Below are 16,503 nucleotides of genomic sequence, written 5' to 3'. Positions count from 1 at the left end.
CATAATGAGTAAAATATTAAGATAGGTGATGTTAACGGTTGCTTGTGTGAAAGCCTGGCCAAAGACCGCAATCAATTGCCATTATTTGTTATGTGTTTGATATTATTATTGGACTTGTACTGCACATTACACTGACAAATAAATGTGCCCTTCAAAAAGATGGAATTTCTTTTTTTAAATATGACAACCAATTATGAACTTATTGGAAAATCAATTTGGGTCAATGGTCGTCTGTCTCTATAATAGCTATGCTTAAGAAGTTATTGATCTTACAAGAAGAGTTTCAAAACACGGGGTACCCACTTTACGACTGGTGGCAAGCTGAAGCATGCCTTTCAGGTGCGGGATTTTCTCACCGTGTTGAAGACCCATTGGGGGCCTTCGGCTGTTTTTTACTCTTTGGTCGGGTTGTTGTCTCTTTGGCGCTTTCCCCATTTCTATTCTCAATTTTACTCTTCACTCAACCCTTTAAAATTGTATCTTACCAAAATAGAGAACTGTCGTTACAATATATCTGTAATGTCTGATTGATTAACTAAATATCGATTCATTTTCGCCTTCAATTGTTTTTATATTATCAGTTGTGTAGTTCATTCAGGTACCAATGTGAATAAATATTGTAAATGGCGCTAAAAGGTTATGTCGTACTTTTTATTTGAAATGGAAGGTAATTTTCCCTTGGAAGAAGTTTTTTACATTGAAATTTGTTCCTACAACAAAGACTAACATTTTTCTATATGAATCAGAAAATTTACCCGAGTGTCAAAAGTACAATGACAGTGTCAAAAGTAATGAGTTTTTACGGTTTCAAAAATACAATGACGGTGTCAAAGTGCAATGACGGATAATATACAGTTATTAGGAAGATATATTCAGTATACGCATGTGAATCATATTTCAAGCTGATTGTATATATAAAAAGGGGTACTAAAAAGATTGTTATTTTCCAGACCAAACTCCGATCTTCGGAACCATCCTTAAATCACATTGTAAAGACGAAACAATTATTTTCCTAATACGATATTTTATACTATAAATTTATACAACGAATACATATATTCACTTTTATTTCAGTAATGAATCTCTATTGTTAATATAATTGGTATATAAAATTAATTATTTTCAATCATAAACATATAAAACTTAAAGCAACAATATTAATCATATATCAATTGTCCATCCTTATAGCCAGCACGTGACAGGCATGTACCAGGCATGTGCCAGGCAAGAATAGATTTTCTATGACTTTTGGAATGATGGGCTATTGAAGATATTATCTTGGCTATTTGTACTCTACTCTATGCTCTCTTTCCCTGAATGACGTAATAACCAAAATCAAAAAAAAAAAGGGCTGAAAAAAGGTCTTGACAGGAGGTGTGGTATGCTTTCCGATGAGACAATTATCCATCAGCTGGATTTCTGTCTTTGATAGACAGAAGCAGTGCTGGTCCTATGCCAAATTTAACATACCACTGATACCTTTTTCGTTTTATTGTCTCTTTGACACATTTTCCATTTCCATTTTGCATTTTAATTGAGATACATAATGAGTAAAGTATTAAGATAGGTGATGTTAACGGTTGCTTGTGTGAAAGCCTGGCCAAAGACCGCAATCAATTGCCATTATTTGTTATGTGTTTGATATTATTATTGGACTTGTACTGCACATTACACTGACAAATAAATGTGCCCTTCAAAAAGATGGAATTTCTTTTTTTAAATATGACAACCAATTATGAACTTATTGGAAAATCAAATTGGGTCAAAGGTCGTCTGTCTCTATAATAGCTATGCTTAAGAAGTTATTGTTCTTACAAGAAGAGTTACAAAATACGGGATACCCACTTTACGACTGGTGGCAAGCTGAAGCATGCCTTTCGGGTGCGGGATTTTCTCACTGTGTTGAAGACCCATTGGGGGCCTTCGGCTGTTTTTTACTCTTTGGTCGGGTTGTTGTCTCTTTGGCGCTTTCCCCATTTCTATTCTCAATTTTACTGTTCACTCAACCCTTTAGAATTGTATCTTACCAAAAGAGAGAACTGTCGTTACAATATATCTGTAATGTCGGATTGATTAAATAAATATCGATCCATTGTCGCCTTCAATTGTTTTTATATTATCAGTTGTGTAGTTCATTCAGGTACCAATGTGAATAAATATTGTAAATGGCGCTAAAAGGTTATGTCGTACTTTTTATTTGAAATGGAAGGTAATTTTCCCTTGGAAGAAGTTCTTTTACATTGAAATGTGTTCCTACAACAAAGATTAACATTTTTCTATATACATCAGAAAATTTACCCGAGTGTCAAAAGTACAATGACAGTGTCAAAAGTATTGAGTTTTTACGGTTTCAAAAATACAATGACGGTGTCAAAGTGCAATGACGGATAATATACAGTTATTAGGAAGATATATTTAGTTTACGCATGTGAATCATATTTCAAGCTGATTGTATATATAAAAAAGGGTACTAAAAAGATGGTTATTTTCCAGACCAAACTCCGATCTTCGGAACAATCCTTAAATCACATTCTAAAGACGAAACAATTATTTTCCTAATACGATATTTTATACTATAAATTTATACAACGGATACATATATTCACTTTTATTTCAGTAATGAATCTCTATTGTTAATATAATTGGTCTATAAAATTAATTATTTTCAATCATAAATATATAAAACTTAAAGCAAAAATATTAATCATATATCAATTGTCCATCCTTATAGCTAGCACGTGTCAGGCATGTGTCAGACAAGAATAGATTTAATGATGGGCTATTGAAGATATTATCTTGGCTATTTGTACTCTACTCAATTATCTTCTTTCTTATCAATTTTTGTGGAAGAAAATAATAAAACATTCTTTTTGTTTCTTATCACGGATGATCGAATAAAACGGATGTCAAGTTGTTATATTCAGATGCTGATATAAGTTTATGATGCATTATCTGCAAACCTGCATCAAAATCTTGATATAATTTTTTTTTCATAATTTTTTTCTGTGGAAAAAGAGGCGGAGGTATGCAACACTCAGTTGTAGTTATTGGTAGCTGTCCGTCATATTTGTTTACCGAGGGTATCACCATCCCAGTAGTCAGCACTTTTGTACTGACATGAATTATCATTGATATGGTTATATTCATAAATTAACTGGTTACAAAATTTTGAATTTTTGAAATACTAAGGGTTTTCTACCTCTGGCATAGATTACCTTAACTGTTTTTGGCAAAACTTTTAGGAATTTTGGTCCTCATTACTCTTCAACTTCGTACTTTATTTTTGCCTTTTAAACTTTTTTGGATTCGAGCGTCACTGATGAGTCTTTTGTAGACGAAACGCGCGTCTGGCGTATATACAAAATTAAGTCCTGGTATCTATGATGAGTTTATCTTTTATAATAGCTTGCTTTACAATAAGGTGATTGAGGGACGTACAGTGAGCTATACTCGTCCTTGGATCCTAGGTTTATACTTGTTCACACCACACCTTTATTCTTCGCATTTTTTACATTTTATACTGTAATTACAGTTCCAAGAAAGAGATTCGTGTTATACAGATATGGGGTTTGACGGGCGTACAGTGAACTATACCCGTCCTCATATATGCGGTTGATACTTGTCACATTTTTTTATTCTTCATTATTTCACTTGATAGTTTAATTACAGTTCCAAGACAAATATTCATATTACTCTTAGATATATTGCTTTACCAACTTTTAAATAATTATTGGTTCATATGAAACTAAGACCAAAAAAAATATACTTATAAAAATGTCATGTAATACAACCCAAAAAGAAACCGAGTGAAACGAACTCGCTATTCTATAATTGATATATGCCTATTTACTAATACAAAAGACAAAGACTGTTATTGAAAATTGAGATTGAATTTCAAATTGATAGCTCTATTTCTATATTGGCCATGGCAATCAGATGAATAGATATCCAAATAGTAAATAAAAACAATCCTTTTAACTTTATAAGTGTTATAGATTAAAAAATGTCGCACACTAATTCTGAAAGAAATAAATGCAGAAAGACTGACGAGGAAAGAGTTATAAAAAATGTAAAAGAGGATTATTTAATTTGCAGTATCTGTATAGATCAGTTTGTGGATCCACGTGTTTTACCGTGTGGACATAGTTTTTGCCTAACATGTTTAACAGAGTATATTGATAAGTCTGCGAACGAGGAAGAATTCTGCTGTCCTATAGATAGACAAAGCATGCAAAAACCTTTCGGAATGAAAAACTCAAAGCGTTGGGCACAGTACTACCCACCAGCAACCTTTTTACGAACACTTGTTAAAGCTGTTGAAATCCATGAAGGAACGGTACCAACTTGCAGACGACATCACGGGAGGCCACGTGAGTTTTACTGTGCAACAGATGATGTATTAGTGTGTTCCGAATGTGCAGTAAACGAACATCGATCAGAAAATTGTGACTGCTCTACACTTAATGATATATACAATAGAAGAAAAGACGATATTCAAATACTTCATAGTGCATTGAGTGGTCAGGAATCCTGCGTCCATCAGTTAATAACCGATCAGTATAGATTACGGGAACTTTTCATGGAAAGTAAATCGAATGTCAAGTGTGAACTAGATATGGTCAGAGATCGCCTGTCTGTGTTTTATGAAAGCACTTCAAGGGCATTAGATGAATTGTCCGAAGAAATTGACCAATCGGAATTTACTAGATACAGTTTAGAAGCTCAGCTGGATTCGTTCTTTAAAGAAATTTCAGAAATGAAAGATGAACTAAAAGACCTTAAACCGAGTATTGATTTTCTGGACATTTTACAGAGAATAGAATCAAAAGTAGATTATTACGGATCTGAACTTGACGATATTTCATCTTTCCTTAAGGAATGTGAGGAGTCAAAAAGTGTGCGCATAGAATTTGTACCGAATACTTCATTCATGGATTTGTTAGATGAATATTCTGTTGGGTCTATTGTTAACCATAGCGATAAGTAATGTTAGCACATCTTCTTGTTTGTTATTTTCTCTCTGTTTACGCTAATTCTGGGTACATGCATTTAATATCTTTATATTAAAGAATACTATTATTAATATGGACTTAATTTTGTTGCACTGATAATTCATGTATAAATTGTGTATATTAATAAACATAAAAAACACTACCAAAACAAATACTACTTGTTTACAATAAATTACAAATGTTACAAAGTAATACCAATCAAGCATAACGTATTAGACTTAAAGGAATATACATTTGTACGAGAACTATTCAAATCATTGAAAACAGGCACTGCGTAAAATTAAATTCTGCCTAAGTTAACAAAATGGAAATTCTATTGAAACTTAAAACCAACGTCATAACCTTAATACAAATGCAAAGTACTCAAAGGTCATATTATTATCTTTAAATATTATTTTTTTCGACCCACTTATTATTTTTGTCATTATCATGTCTATATTCATGTTCGCTGAACTAGTACACATTTTTGTTTAGGGGCAGGTTGAAGCCGTTTCCGGGTGCTGAATTTTCTCGCTGTGTTTAAAACTCATATTTGGCTGTTGTCTGCACTTTAGTCGGGTTGACACATTCTCTATTTCTAATCTCTATTTTATTTAGAAATTTGATACTTTCATTTTAAGCTTTTACAATCGGTCATGTCTAATGAAAACTAACTTTCTTATTATTTACTACTATATATCGTCTATGTCTAAATTCAAAAAAACAACTACTTGCATGCACCTTGATGTTAAATCTGTAGATATTTCAATCGACATATTCTCTAAATAACTGTTTTTTTTCTAAGCATACTAATCCATTTTCTTCACCGGAAGATCAACGTTAAAGCGTCCGTTCTCCTTGATATTTGAAATTGTTACGGTAATCTTTCTGACAAACTGGACGACATTTCCTTTCAAATTGTTACTTTGTTTCCTTTAATCGTGATGTTTAAACAGAACTTTTATAACGATTGTCTTTACCAATATTTTTAAATTGGCAGCGCGGTCAGAAGCAGCGGGAATAATGTTTTTCTGTTCGTTAAACATAATGTCTATGATATACAGCCTCCACACCAGAAGTCGAAGATTATTGAACCTTGACACAAAACAAACACTTTAAATGGAGTATGGTTTTGGATATTTGTCCTAAGGGCATGATTATTAGGAATGTTTCGTGGTCACAGCTAATCAGTAAAATATTCTAAACTATTCAGGATAAAAAGTCGAATCATAAATGCTAAATCGCATCTCAGCTTATTAAAATATCTGTAACTTAATCTCTTATAATACATTGTTATGTTTAAATGAATAAATGTTTAAGATAATAGTAGCTGATCGACTGTATACTATGTCGTCTAAAAAAGAAACAATATTGTTTTAAGGCTATTTAAGCATTTATTTCGTCAATTAATATTATAATACATCTTTGGAATTCGTTCTTATTCTTGTTTAATTATTTAGTTGGTTTTTTTTTTGTTGTCTTTTTTTTTGTGACGAAACTTAATCACGAAAACTCTTGTTCAGTATCATTTTATATCATTATCTGTATATCTAATAAAGAAAATATTCTTTAAAAAAATATAAGAAAAATATCGAACTTTAATGTATTATATTTCTTTACAAATGTTAATATTTTCTCTGTTTATATGTTATTTAAGTCAAATAAAACTAAACCTACACAAAACTTTTTTTATATCTTATTTAATTCCTATTCTAAAGGAAGATGTCTGATCAGAATTTTTTTCTAAATGCCATAACGTGAAATCTTAAATCTAATGGGTCTTTTGTGTGTTTTAAAAAAGCTATTTGATCCGTAATCGATGATTGACGGAAAAAATGGGCACGTGGGTTGCCAATTCGTAATTGAAAGTACTTTTAATTTAATAACATTTTTTTCCCTAGTGTAACTACACTTATTTTAGACGGTTGGATAATTGGAAATTAATATGCGTCTTCCCGGAAAGAAAGAAAATTAGAGCAATGATCTTCGTTACGTACCATTAAATGTAGGTATGATACAAAAAGAATTGTAAAAAAAATTAACAACGAGTGTATTTAATTTCTGCCACGAACGGTACTACTGCCACACACACTATGCGACAAACGATCGCAAGGTAAATATGAATCATACTTTTGTGATTTTCAACAACCAATCGACCATCACATGGGAACTAATTGTGCACTTTTTATTGCAGACTTGTTCATTGTTCATGAGACTGACTTTATATAGAAACCTCTTAAATGAAAGAAAAGAGGTTAGAAGTATCCGTAAACTTCGCTTTACATTAAACAAATCAATCATTTGGTTACTATGTTGAACGCATCTATCCCATTAAACTTGAGATCAAATATCCATCAAATACAGTTAAATATAGCTCAAATCTTGAGTTCCATCTATAAATTGACAATGAGGGTCTGTTGAAACCACCATTTTACGGCAAAAGTGATGACTTCAGCTTCCCAGTTGTGAACTTTTAAATGTATCAATATTCTTGCAGCGCCTGCATACGGAATATATATCTCCAAGATGAAACGATATACCAGGGCTTGTATTTCCTCACAAGAAAAATATTAAACCAAGAGTTCCAAGTGGTGAATTTGAAATTATCCCTGCAGACGCCACTACGAGTTGATTGATCGTTATAGAATATCCGTTTCAAATATGTTCCTAATATCGTAACTACAATCCCTACTGCCCCCTTTCCCTGAATGTGATTTCCGACTGTGTTTCTGTTGTTGTGTTTTGCTTCCGCTGATAGTTGATGTGTTTCGCTCAGTGTTGATTTGTTATCTGGATTTGTTTCAGTTTCTTCGATTTATGACTATTGAACAGCGGTATACTAATATAGCCTTTACTAACCGAATACTAACTGAATAAGACTTATGAGACTCAGGATTGTATATCCCAGGAATATATTAACTACCTGTATTTGGCAAAACCTTTAGGCATTTTGTGACCTTAGTGTTCTTCAACTTTGCACGTTATTTGGCTTTTTAACATTTTCAATTAAAGAGTCACTGACTCTTTTGATGAGGAAACGCGCGTCTGGTGTGAAACTTGAAAATCTAAATCCTGGTATCTTTGATGAGTTTATTGGTTTTTATTAGACTGGGATCCCGTTATATATAATCACCTTAATATATGAAATATGTAATATGCACATTGATCTAGACACGCGAACCAGTCTAGGTTTTTATAAGAAAACAATGATGCACCCATAAAAACCCTCCAGGGAATGTCTTCCTGTTCGAAAAATAGAACTTAATCATCTGCTTTATTTTATTTATGTTTTCATTAGAGACTGCGATGTAAGTATTACAAACCACAAACTGAAAAGTTTTACAGAAGTAACGACATGAAAAGAATTAGACCCATACTTAATAAAATAATGTTTCAACGTTTAAAAAAACACGACTAAACTCACCCAGTTTTATGTTTTTCGATCGATAGAAGATCAAGTATCATCACTATTGATTAAACTTATGTCTATGGATTGATGCTTGTTATACGAAATTCTATACGTATCCATCAAATTATTATCTAAGTACTTTCGTGATGTAATATCTTACTAAACGTGTATTATTAGATGAACATTCACTGTGATTGACAAATCAAAGTACCGATAAAGTTTTAATTGCTGTGTAATGTCATAGAAATATTTATGTCTATGGAGTGATGCTTTTCATCCGGAATTCTATGCATATCCCTCAAATTATTACCAAATATTTTCGTGATGTAATATCTCACTAAAAGATAATAGTTATTAGATGAATACTAACTGTAATGCAAAATCAAAGTATCAATACAGTTTTAATTACGACGTAATGTCATAGAATATCAAAATTATCAATGTCCAATATTTCTGAATGATTTTAACTAGTGTTATATTATTGTTATACGTAATAATGAACAATTTAAAACATTTTATACTAGTGATAACATTTATTTTAAGATTAATCAATTTTTTATAGGGTATTTTTACGATATAGATATGCAAATTGCGAGTACAGAACTTTGCATAGCAATAAAGCAAATCGACCATTGAATACAGGCTTATTCTTAAAACATTGCTTGAAATACTTAGGGTTTTTTACCATCCAAGGAATAGATTACCTTATCTGCATTTGGCCACATCCTTCGGTATTTCTGAACCTTAATACTTTTCAGCTTTGAACTTTATTTAGCCTGGTGTCTTCGATGAGTAATTTATTCATTTTTACCGCTTCACCACAAACCTTTTACATACCGCTTCACCAAAAACCTTTTACATACCGCTTCACCAAAAACATTTTACATACCGCTTCACCAGAAACCTTTTACATACCGCTTCATCACAAACCTTTCACATACCGTTTTGTCGGTGATTTAGAGACAGTTTAACCTACGCGTCAAACGTTAACACTACTTTTAACGCCGTTTCCATTCACATTGTTAACGTCATCATATCTTCTGTTAACGTTGTGCTATTGTTATGTATCATGTTACTATATTGAGTTGAGATTATACGATCAAACGAATCAGACGTTGTTTTACTGCCTGTCCAGACTTTTAGTTAACCCATCCGTCACATTGGTGTCGTGACCAGAGGATAATGACGAAAAAGAAAGCCATTAGAGTGGGTCATCGAGGAGCCGCAAGGAGATTAATTTCAAAGATTGAAGAGGAATTAGAGAAAGAAACAACACAACGCGACGAAATAGAGAGCCTATGTGAAACTTTGAAGAAGAAGAGGGATATTCTTTCGGAACTTGATAATGAAATATTAGAGGAGATTGCAGAGGAAAACATGGAAGCAGAGATAGAAGACTCAGATCGGTATGTTTTAGATATAGAACGAATTTTGACAAAAATACGCAATTCATCAAGTTCAAAACAGAAAAACAAATCAAATGAAACTAGCTCTAATCAGAACTTAAATCCAAATGCAGCAGATTTTGTTTTTATCAACTCCACATCTACATGTAATACTCCACATCCCATGCAGAATAATGATATGCAATACAGATCGTCAATGAGCGCAACAAATTCTAGCATCTACCACAAGCTACCAAAATTGAATCTACCATATTTTAATGGCAATTTGTTAAACTGGCAACCTTTCTGGGATGCGTATCAATCAACAATACACGATAACCAAACATTAACAGACGTGCAGAAATTTACGTATTTGCAAAATCAAATTCAGGAAATAGCCGCGCAATGTATCGCCGGTTTACCACTCACAAGTGCAAATTACTATCAAGCCGTATTAATAATGACAGAGAGGTTTGGTCAGAACCACAAAATCACGAACGCATATATTCAAAATTTAATTGATTTACCCGCACCGAGGTCAAACGCAGACAGTTTGAGAAAATTTTCCGACAGAATTGAGTGTAGCATACGCGGATTGGAATCGTTAGGAACAAACGAAAGTACATTTGGAGCCATTCTTACGCCTTTTGAGAACTTCTGGAAAAGATAGAAAGGAGAATACCTTACTTCATTGAAACCTTTTACATATCGCTTCATCACAAACCTTTCACATACCGCTTCATCAGAAACCTTTTACATACCGCTTCACCAAAAACATTTTACATACCGCTTCACCAGAAACCTTTTACATACCGCTTCATCACAAACCTTTCACATACCGCTTCACCAGAAACCTTTTACATACCGTTTCATCACAAACCTTTTACATACCGCTTCACCACAAACCTTTCCTGTTACAGATGGAAACTAATTTTTGTATTAGAATAGCGTTATTTATCTATTGATGTAATATTTATAATATTTTGTAAACGACTAACAATATGCATTTTATCTACCTGAAGAATCCCTGAACTTCTGGTACTAATGAAACAGGGACCTTCACTGAGATAGCTGTGTCAGTGGAGTAATTGTTAACAGCGAGCAATACTGTTGAATAAAAAAAAAATTATGTGTTTATCTTTTTTACATATTGCCTTCTATGTATCTAGGTGAATTTTATAAATCTGTATTGATGTAGAATTAAATTAGGGTAGTTTAAGAATATTTTGACAATATGCGTATGCATGTATCTGTGTATAACCGGGGATGGGTATTTTACGAAATATTTTGTTAGTTTCTTGCATGCAAATGCTAACTCAAATTTTTGTATGTGTAAATAAATGTAAAACATGACATATGCTGATAATTGTCATCTACGTGTTCACTTCTTTACTGTTATTTTAGAGTTTATACTGAAATAGGAAGGTGTAGCCATTACATATGAATGCAAATGAGATAACTACGTCTCGTCTCAAACTTCATGACGGGAGGTAAACAGTTGAAGGTCACCCTAAGGTCTTAATCAATATTTAAAATTGTTACGGTAATCTTTCTGGACGACAATTCCTTTCATATAGTTACTCCTTTTCTTAAAAGGTGATGTTAAAACAGAACTTTCATAATGCTTTTCTTAGTTCGTTGAAAATGTCTGAGATCTATATTCTCAACAATCATAAGTCGAAGAATATTGAACCTTGATACAATATAAACACTTAACATGAAGTGTGATGTGAACAATTAAATGCACCATAAGGCCATCAGCTTAGAATAAACCCCAACCGTAATGTTTGAAGTTTGTAACATTTATCGTTCTGAAAAACTGATAACAAAAATAGAGGCACTAGTAGTTAATCGGTGTTCAAATCTCATAACTCGACGAAGATTGTTTTCATCTATTGGTTCAGTGTTAACATTGATGTTGTTAGTTCGAACATCACAAATGACAGGTGTGTTCGACTCCAATTTTAATTGAATAGGGTTGGTAGCTTTCCTAACAAAGATCGGTGGTTCTCTTCTGGAACTACGGCTTCTTCCATCAATACAAACTAGTCATTACATTGAAAATGGCGTTTATCACAACTAAATCAATATAACTAATCGACGTGTAAACATTTCTAATAAATTATTTAAACAGATTGTAAATGGTAGGTTCATATTGAAAGAGTTTGAAGAACAACATAAAACGTATGTACCGTTTTCACATCAACTCCCTTATTAATAACATACTTATAACGGTGGTATCTGATAGTTCAACGTGTCACATCTTATCTATTTGGGAAATAGTATTAATAGGGCTTTACTATTGGTTATTTGCAATTTCATGCTGCTGCGGCTACTTTATATTATCCAGTTTAGAGAAATTTATTGAACGTAAGCAAGTTGAATACATATAATCTGGAAAATGAGTAAAATTAAATGATAATTTGTGTATGAAACTGTCAATATAGTAGTGTTTAAAAGGTATCAAAACTTTTTACAGGATATTACTTGTCTAACAACGAAACATACTATCGGTCAGGAAAATGCAAGAGATTGTTCCTCTTCAGTTAAAAGAGAAAGATTTGCTCAATGACCCTGGAAATGATAAGATACGAAAGAAACTCACTAACAATAAAAATAGGTATGAAAATTGAAATTGCTACCAGCAATCAAAATTAGGTATAATTATGAAAAGTAAAATTATTGAGAAAATAATTGTTTTATTAAACATCGAAACATGAAATTTACAACATACATATGTGATTGCTGATGGAGTATTGTCGTCTTATGGAAGCAATATTTGTTCATTAATGTGACATTTCTTTAACATAAAAGTGCAAACAAAGGTTGTCTTTGGCGTAATCCGTAGCAAGTCTAATGACTGTTTAAATCCTTAGCCCTTATAAAGCTGAATACAACTCATGTTTTATCTATGTTTACTTCATCAACCTGTGATTAAATTTTTTTTCTTTCTAAATGTAAGTGATTTGACTGTAAATTACCATCCTCGAGGATATCACGAAAGCCTCTGTCTTTTGTACATAAAAATAAAAAGTAAGAAGATACCAAGGGGATAATTAATAATCATAATTTGAAAAGGAAAAATTATCAAGTAACAACGACGAATTGTTATAAAAGCGTTGTTACTTTATTTATAGGTTTGACAAATGGGTGTAGGGCTTTTGTGTCCAGAAATGATACTACAACACCTTCTGCAGTTAAATGCCTTAAGGTTGCAGTCTTGTAATTGACTGCTCCATAGGCTTACATGCTAAACAGCTAATCTTTGAAAATAAAAAAATAAAAAATGCTACATAGAAAAACAATTTCATGTTCATATCATACTACTAATGTACTAATGTGAAATTGTGATTTAAGTGAAAAAAAGGGGGTCATGCCACGAAGAATAAACAGTTACGTAACCCTGAAGTCAAAACGTTTTTTTCTACTTTCTGTTTGCTGTTTTTACTAGGCCGCACCACTTCCAGTAAACATGATATCCTTCCTCTTTCTGGATTGCTATCTACAAAAAGATGAAAGATTTTTTTTAAATCTATATATATGTTTCAATTCAGCATAAATTTATAATCAAACAGAAAAAATTGAGTCCAGAAAAAATTCAGAAAAGAATGGACTATTTTTTTTTCCCTCCATGTTTTGACATGCACCGGATACTGGAGTTGTAATACAAGACTGGTACTTTAAGGAAAAAAAGAACATATAACCAATCCACACACAGTTAAACCAGGACCAAAACTTAATATTTATTTTAACAAGAAATGCTATAAAAGAGGGACGAAAGATACCTCATAAATCGAAAATAAACTGACAACGCCATGGCTAAAAATGAAAAGGAAAAACAGAAAAACAATAGTACACATGAAACAACATAGAAAACTAAAGAATAAACAACACGAACCCCACAACCTTTGGATGGACTGGTGTATTTTGAAAGGATAAATAGTTCCTACTCTTGAAGGAACATCGGTCGTATTGCATATGACAAGGATCCAGTCACTAGTTTTACGATATGCTGTACCCTGTGTTATACAAGTTAAAAAAACGAGATCTTGGCTGCGACAATTTAGACTTCACATTTCACATTCAGAACGCATCTCCTTGGAACTACAAACTACACCATTTGAAAATTGAAGTCATGTGTTTTAGTTTCCATCCAATTCTCTTAGTCAACCTCTGGGTGTAAATCAATATGAACAATCCTCGCTGTATTTGACAAGTTGCATTGGTATGAAATAAGGAAATGCGATATCGCGGTGATAACAAAAATAAAACATATTCTTGACATTCTGTGATACATAAATTCCACAAAGTCGATTATGCTATAATTGCACAGATTAACCTTTCGAAGCTATATTTAGAATTTTACAATATAAATCATTGGTGCAGTTGTTTACTGATAAACACAAACCACTATTATGTTCCGATGGGGAAAATAGTTCTTTAATATTTCAACAAAAGGGAGATAAACTCTGTACGTTGCTACATAGAAATGGAAAGTTCACAATTGACAATCATCTCTTCTGTCGTAAACCTTTGGTTTCAACTGACCCTCATTGTCAATGTCTAGATGTATGTCAAGATATGAGACAGCCTTCACTGTACCTGTTGTATCCTTTATCTCTAGTTCGTTGGGATATATACCTTTGATATATTCGTCATATTAAGTACACGAATGACGTACATTACGAAATTTATGCTCTTCGTATCTGGAATTCAAAACAAAATTATCTTTATTTTTAACCAGATTATTGTAGATATCGTAGAGTTTTTTCTGCATAGGATGGAAATGACTAAATTTCAACATTCCAATCAAACACATTGTCACGTAATGGATTCTGAAAGCGTTTGTAAAATTAATTAAATAAGTTTGATGTATAAATAATGACATTGATAGGATCGTGATGTCAATACTAACGAGTTATATACCAGGTTGTCAGTAGAATAAACAAACTCAAAATGCCGTTAGTTTTAAAAATTAAACAAAACGACAATTAATTACTGTTAACTAACAATTAAAGTCTATACATTTTTGTTAAAGCGATTGTCTTGTGTATATTGTACTTTACTTTCATATCATTTACATGATAAAAGGTCAATGGGACTGAAATGATGATTAATGTTTGTCTCGCTTCAGTGTGACAAAACACATGTAAGTACAAAACAATATAGACTATAGTCAAAGATATACACGTAAAGAATAAAATTTATAGACATTCAACTCATTATTATTTATGTCTTTTGTTTCATGGGAATCACTGATTGTTCTTGATTAATACTTAACGAGAATAAGTAATACAACACGATAAAATGTAGTTTGTTTTTGTTCACTTCAGTGGGTTTTTTTTCTTTCGTTGTTTTCCTCTGAAAATTGATGTGTTTCCCTCGGTTTCAGTTTGTAACCTGGATTTGTTTTTGTCTCGATCGATTTATGACTTTCCAACAGCAGTATACCTCTGTTGCCTTTATTTAGTCATGAAGGCATATGCATTGATCATGCATTTCCTCATGTGGTACTTTAGTTAATATGATTCAAGAATTAAACTACCTCCATGGATGATTTGATTATTTTTCCTCTGTCAACCACATACCTATACCAGACACGTGTGTTGTTCTAAAATGGTTCATATTGCTTAAATGTCAGTCTTTAGTATTGTATTTTTTCCTGATTTACATTTTTTTTTTGTCTGTTCTTCTGGTAACAGTCTTTCTATTATTTGGAGTCAGATAATTTGTTCATGAAGTTGGTGATGTTTGACACTTTTACTGTTGACATTTACCGTTATTTTATTGTGTGATTTCTGATCATCGGATAAGATTCATCAATGCTTTGCATCGGGAGAAACACGGCAATTGCCAAGGTGTCACCAGGTGCTGCTATTCTTGTAAAGCAAATACGTTCAACCCGGAAGTCATGCCCACTTATAATAGGGACGTAAAAGATAATGCCTTACGATGAGAGAGTGCGATGTACGTTAAAAAACCTTGCAACAATTTTGTAAAAGAAGTCCAAAAGTATTGACTTTTGAAGAAGTCTTATTTATTTCTTTTAAAATCTTCATTCTTTTTCTTTATATCTTCATTCTTTGTAAAAATAGAATTTGGGCAATTGAACATTTGTGATTGTACTGAAACTAAAACCAATAGTGTGTTCCGATGGCTTCGTGTGTACACAAGTAAGCAAATCTGATAAAAAAAAATTAACTCGTTCATCTTTCTTTGAAATTTTAAGACTGCAGATATTGACGAAGCATGTTTTTTTTTCAATATTGTATGTCGGTGACATGAGGTTCTTTTTCGATATTTGTTCACATTTTGTTAGTTACGTTTGGTTTGCTCCAGTGTTTTTGTTTATAAAAAAGAAGATGTGGTATGATTGCCAATAAGACAGTTCTCCCCAAGAGACCAAATGACTCAGAAATTAACAACTATAGGTCACCATACGGCCTACAACAATGAGTAAAGCCCATTACGCATAGCTATACGAGGCCCGAAATGACAAATGTAAAACAATTCAAACGGGCAAACTACTGACCTAATATATGTACAAAAAATGAATGAATCACAAATATGTAACACATCAACCAACGACAACCTCTAAATTACAGGCTTCTGACTTTGGACAGACACATACATACAGAATGTGGCAGGGTTAAACATGTTAGCGGGATCCAACTATCTCCCTAACCGAGACAGTGTTGTAACATTACAACATAAGAAC

At 32.5% G+C, this 16,503-nt stretch overlaps 2 protein-coding genes across 2 annotated transcripts; both read left to right on the top strand.

Annotated features, from left to right (window-relative positions):
* Positions 1-3,935: 3,935 nt before the first annotated feature.
* LOC139521334 (tripartite motif-containing protein 2-like) lies at positions 3,936-6,658 on the top strand. The gene has a single exon (XM_071314814.1). The coding sequence runs from the start codon at positions 4,004-4,006 to the stop codon at positions 4,985-4,987; it is 984 nt and encodes a 327-aa protein (XP_071170915.1). The 5' UTR covers positions 3,936-4,003; the 3' UTR covers positions 4,988-6,658.
* Positions 6,659-9,582: 2,924 nt separating this feature from the next.
* Positions 9,583-10,455, top strand: LOC139490014 (uncharacterized). The gene has a single exon (XM_071276870.1). It carries the CDS (start codon positions 9,583-9,585, stop codon positions 10,453-10,455), a length of 873 nt encoding a protein of 290 aa, XP_071132971.1.
* The last annotated feature ends 6,048 nt before the right edge of the window (positions 10,456-16,503 follow it).

Source organism: Mytilus edulis, chromosome 1 (genome assembly GCF_963676685.1).
Source record: "Mytilus edulis chromosome 1, xbMytEdul2.2, whole genome shotgun sequence".
Lineage (NCBI taxonomy): Eukaryota > Metazoa > Mollusca > Bivalvia > Mytilida > Mytilidae > Mytilus > Mytilus edulis.
This window is presented reverse-complemented; position numbering and strand designations above follow the sequence as displayed.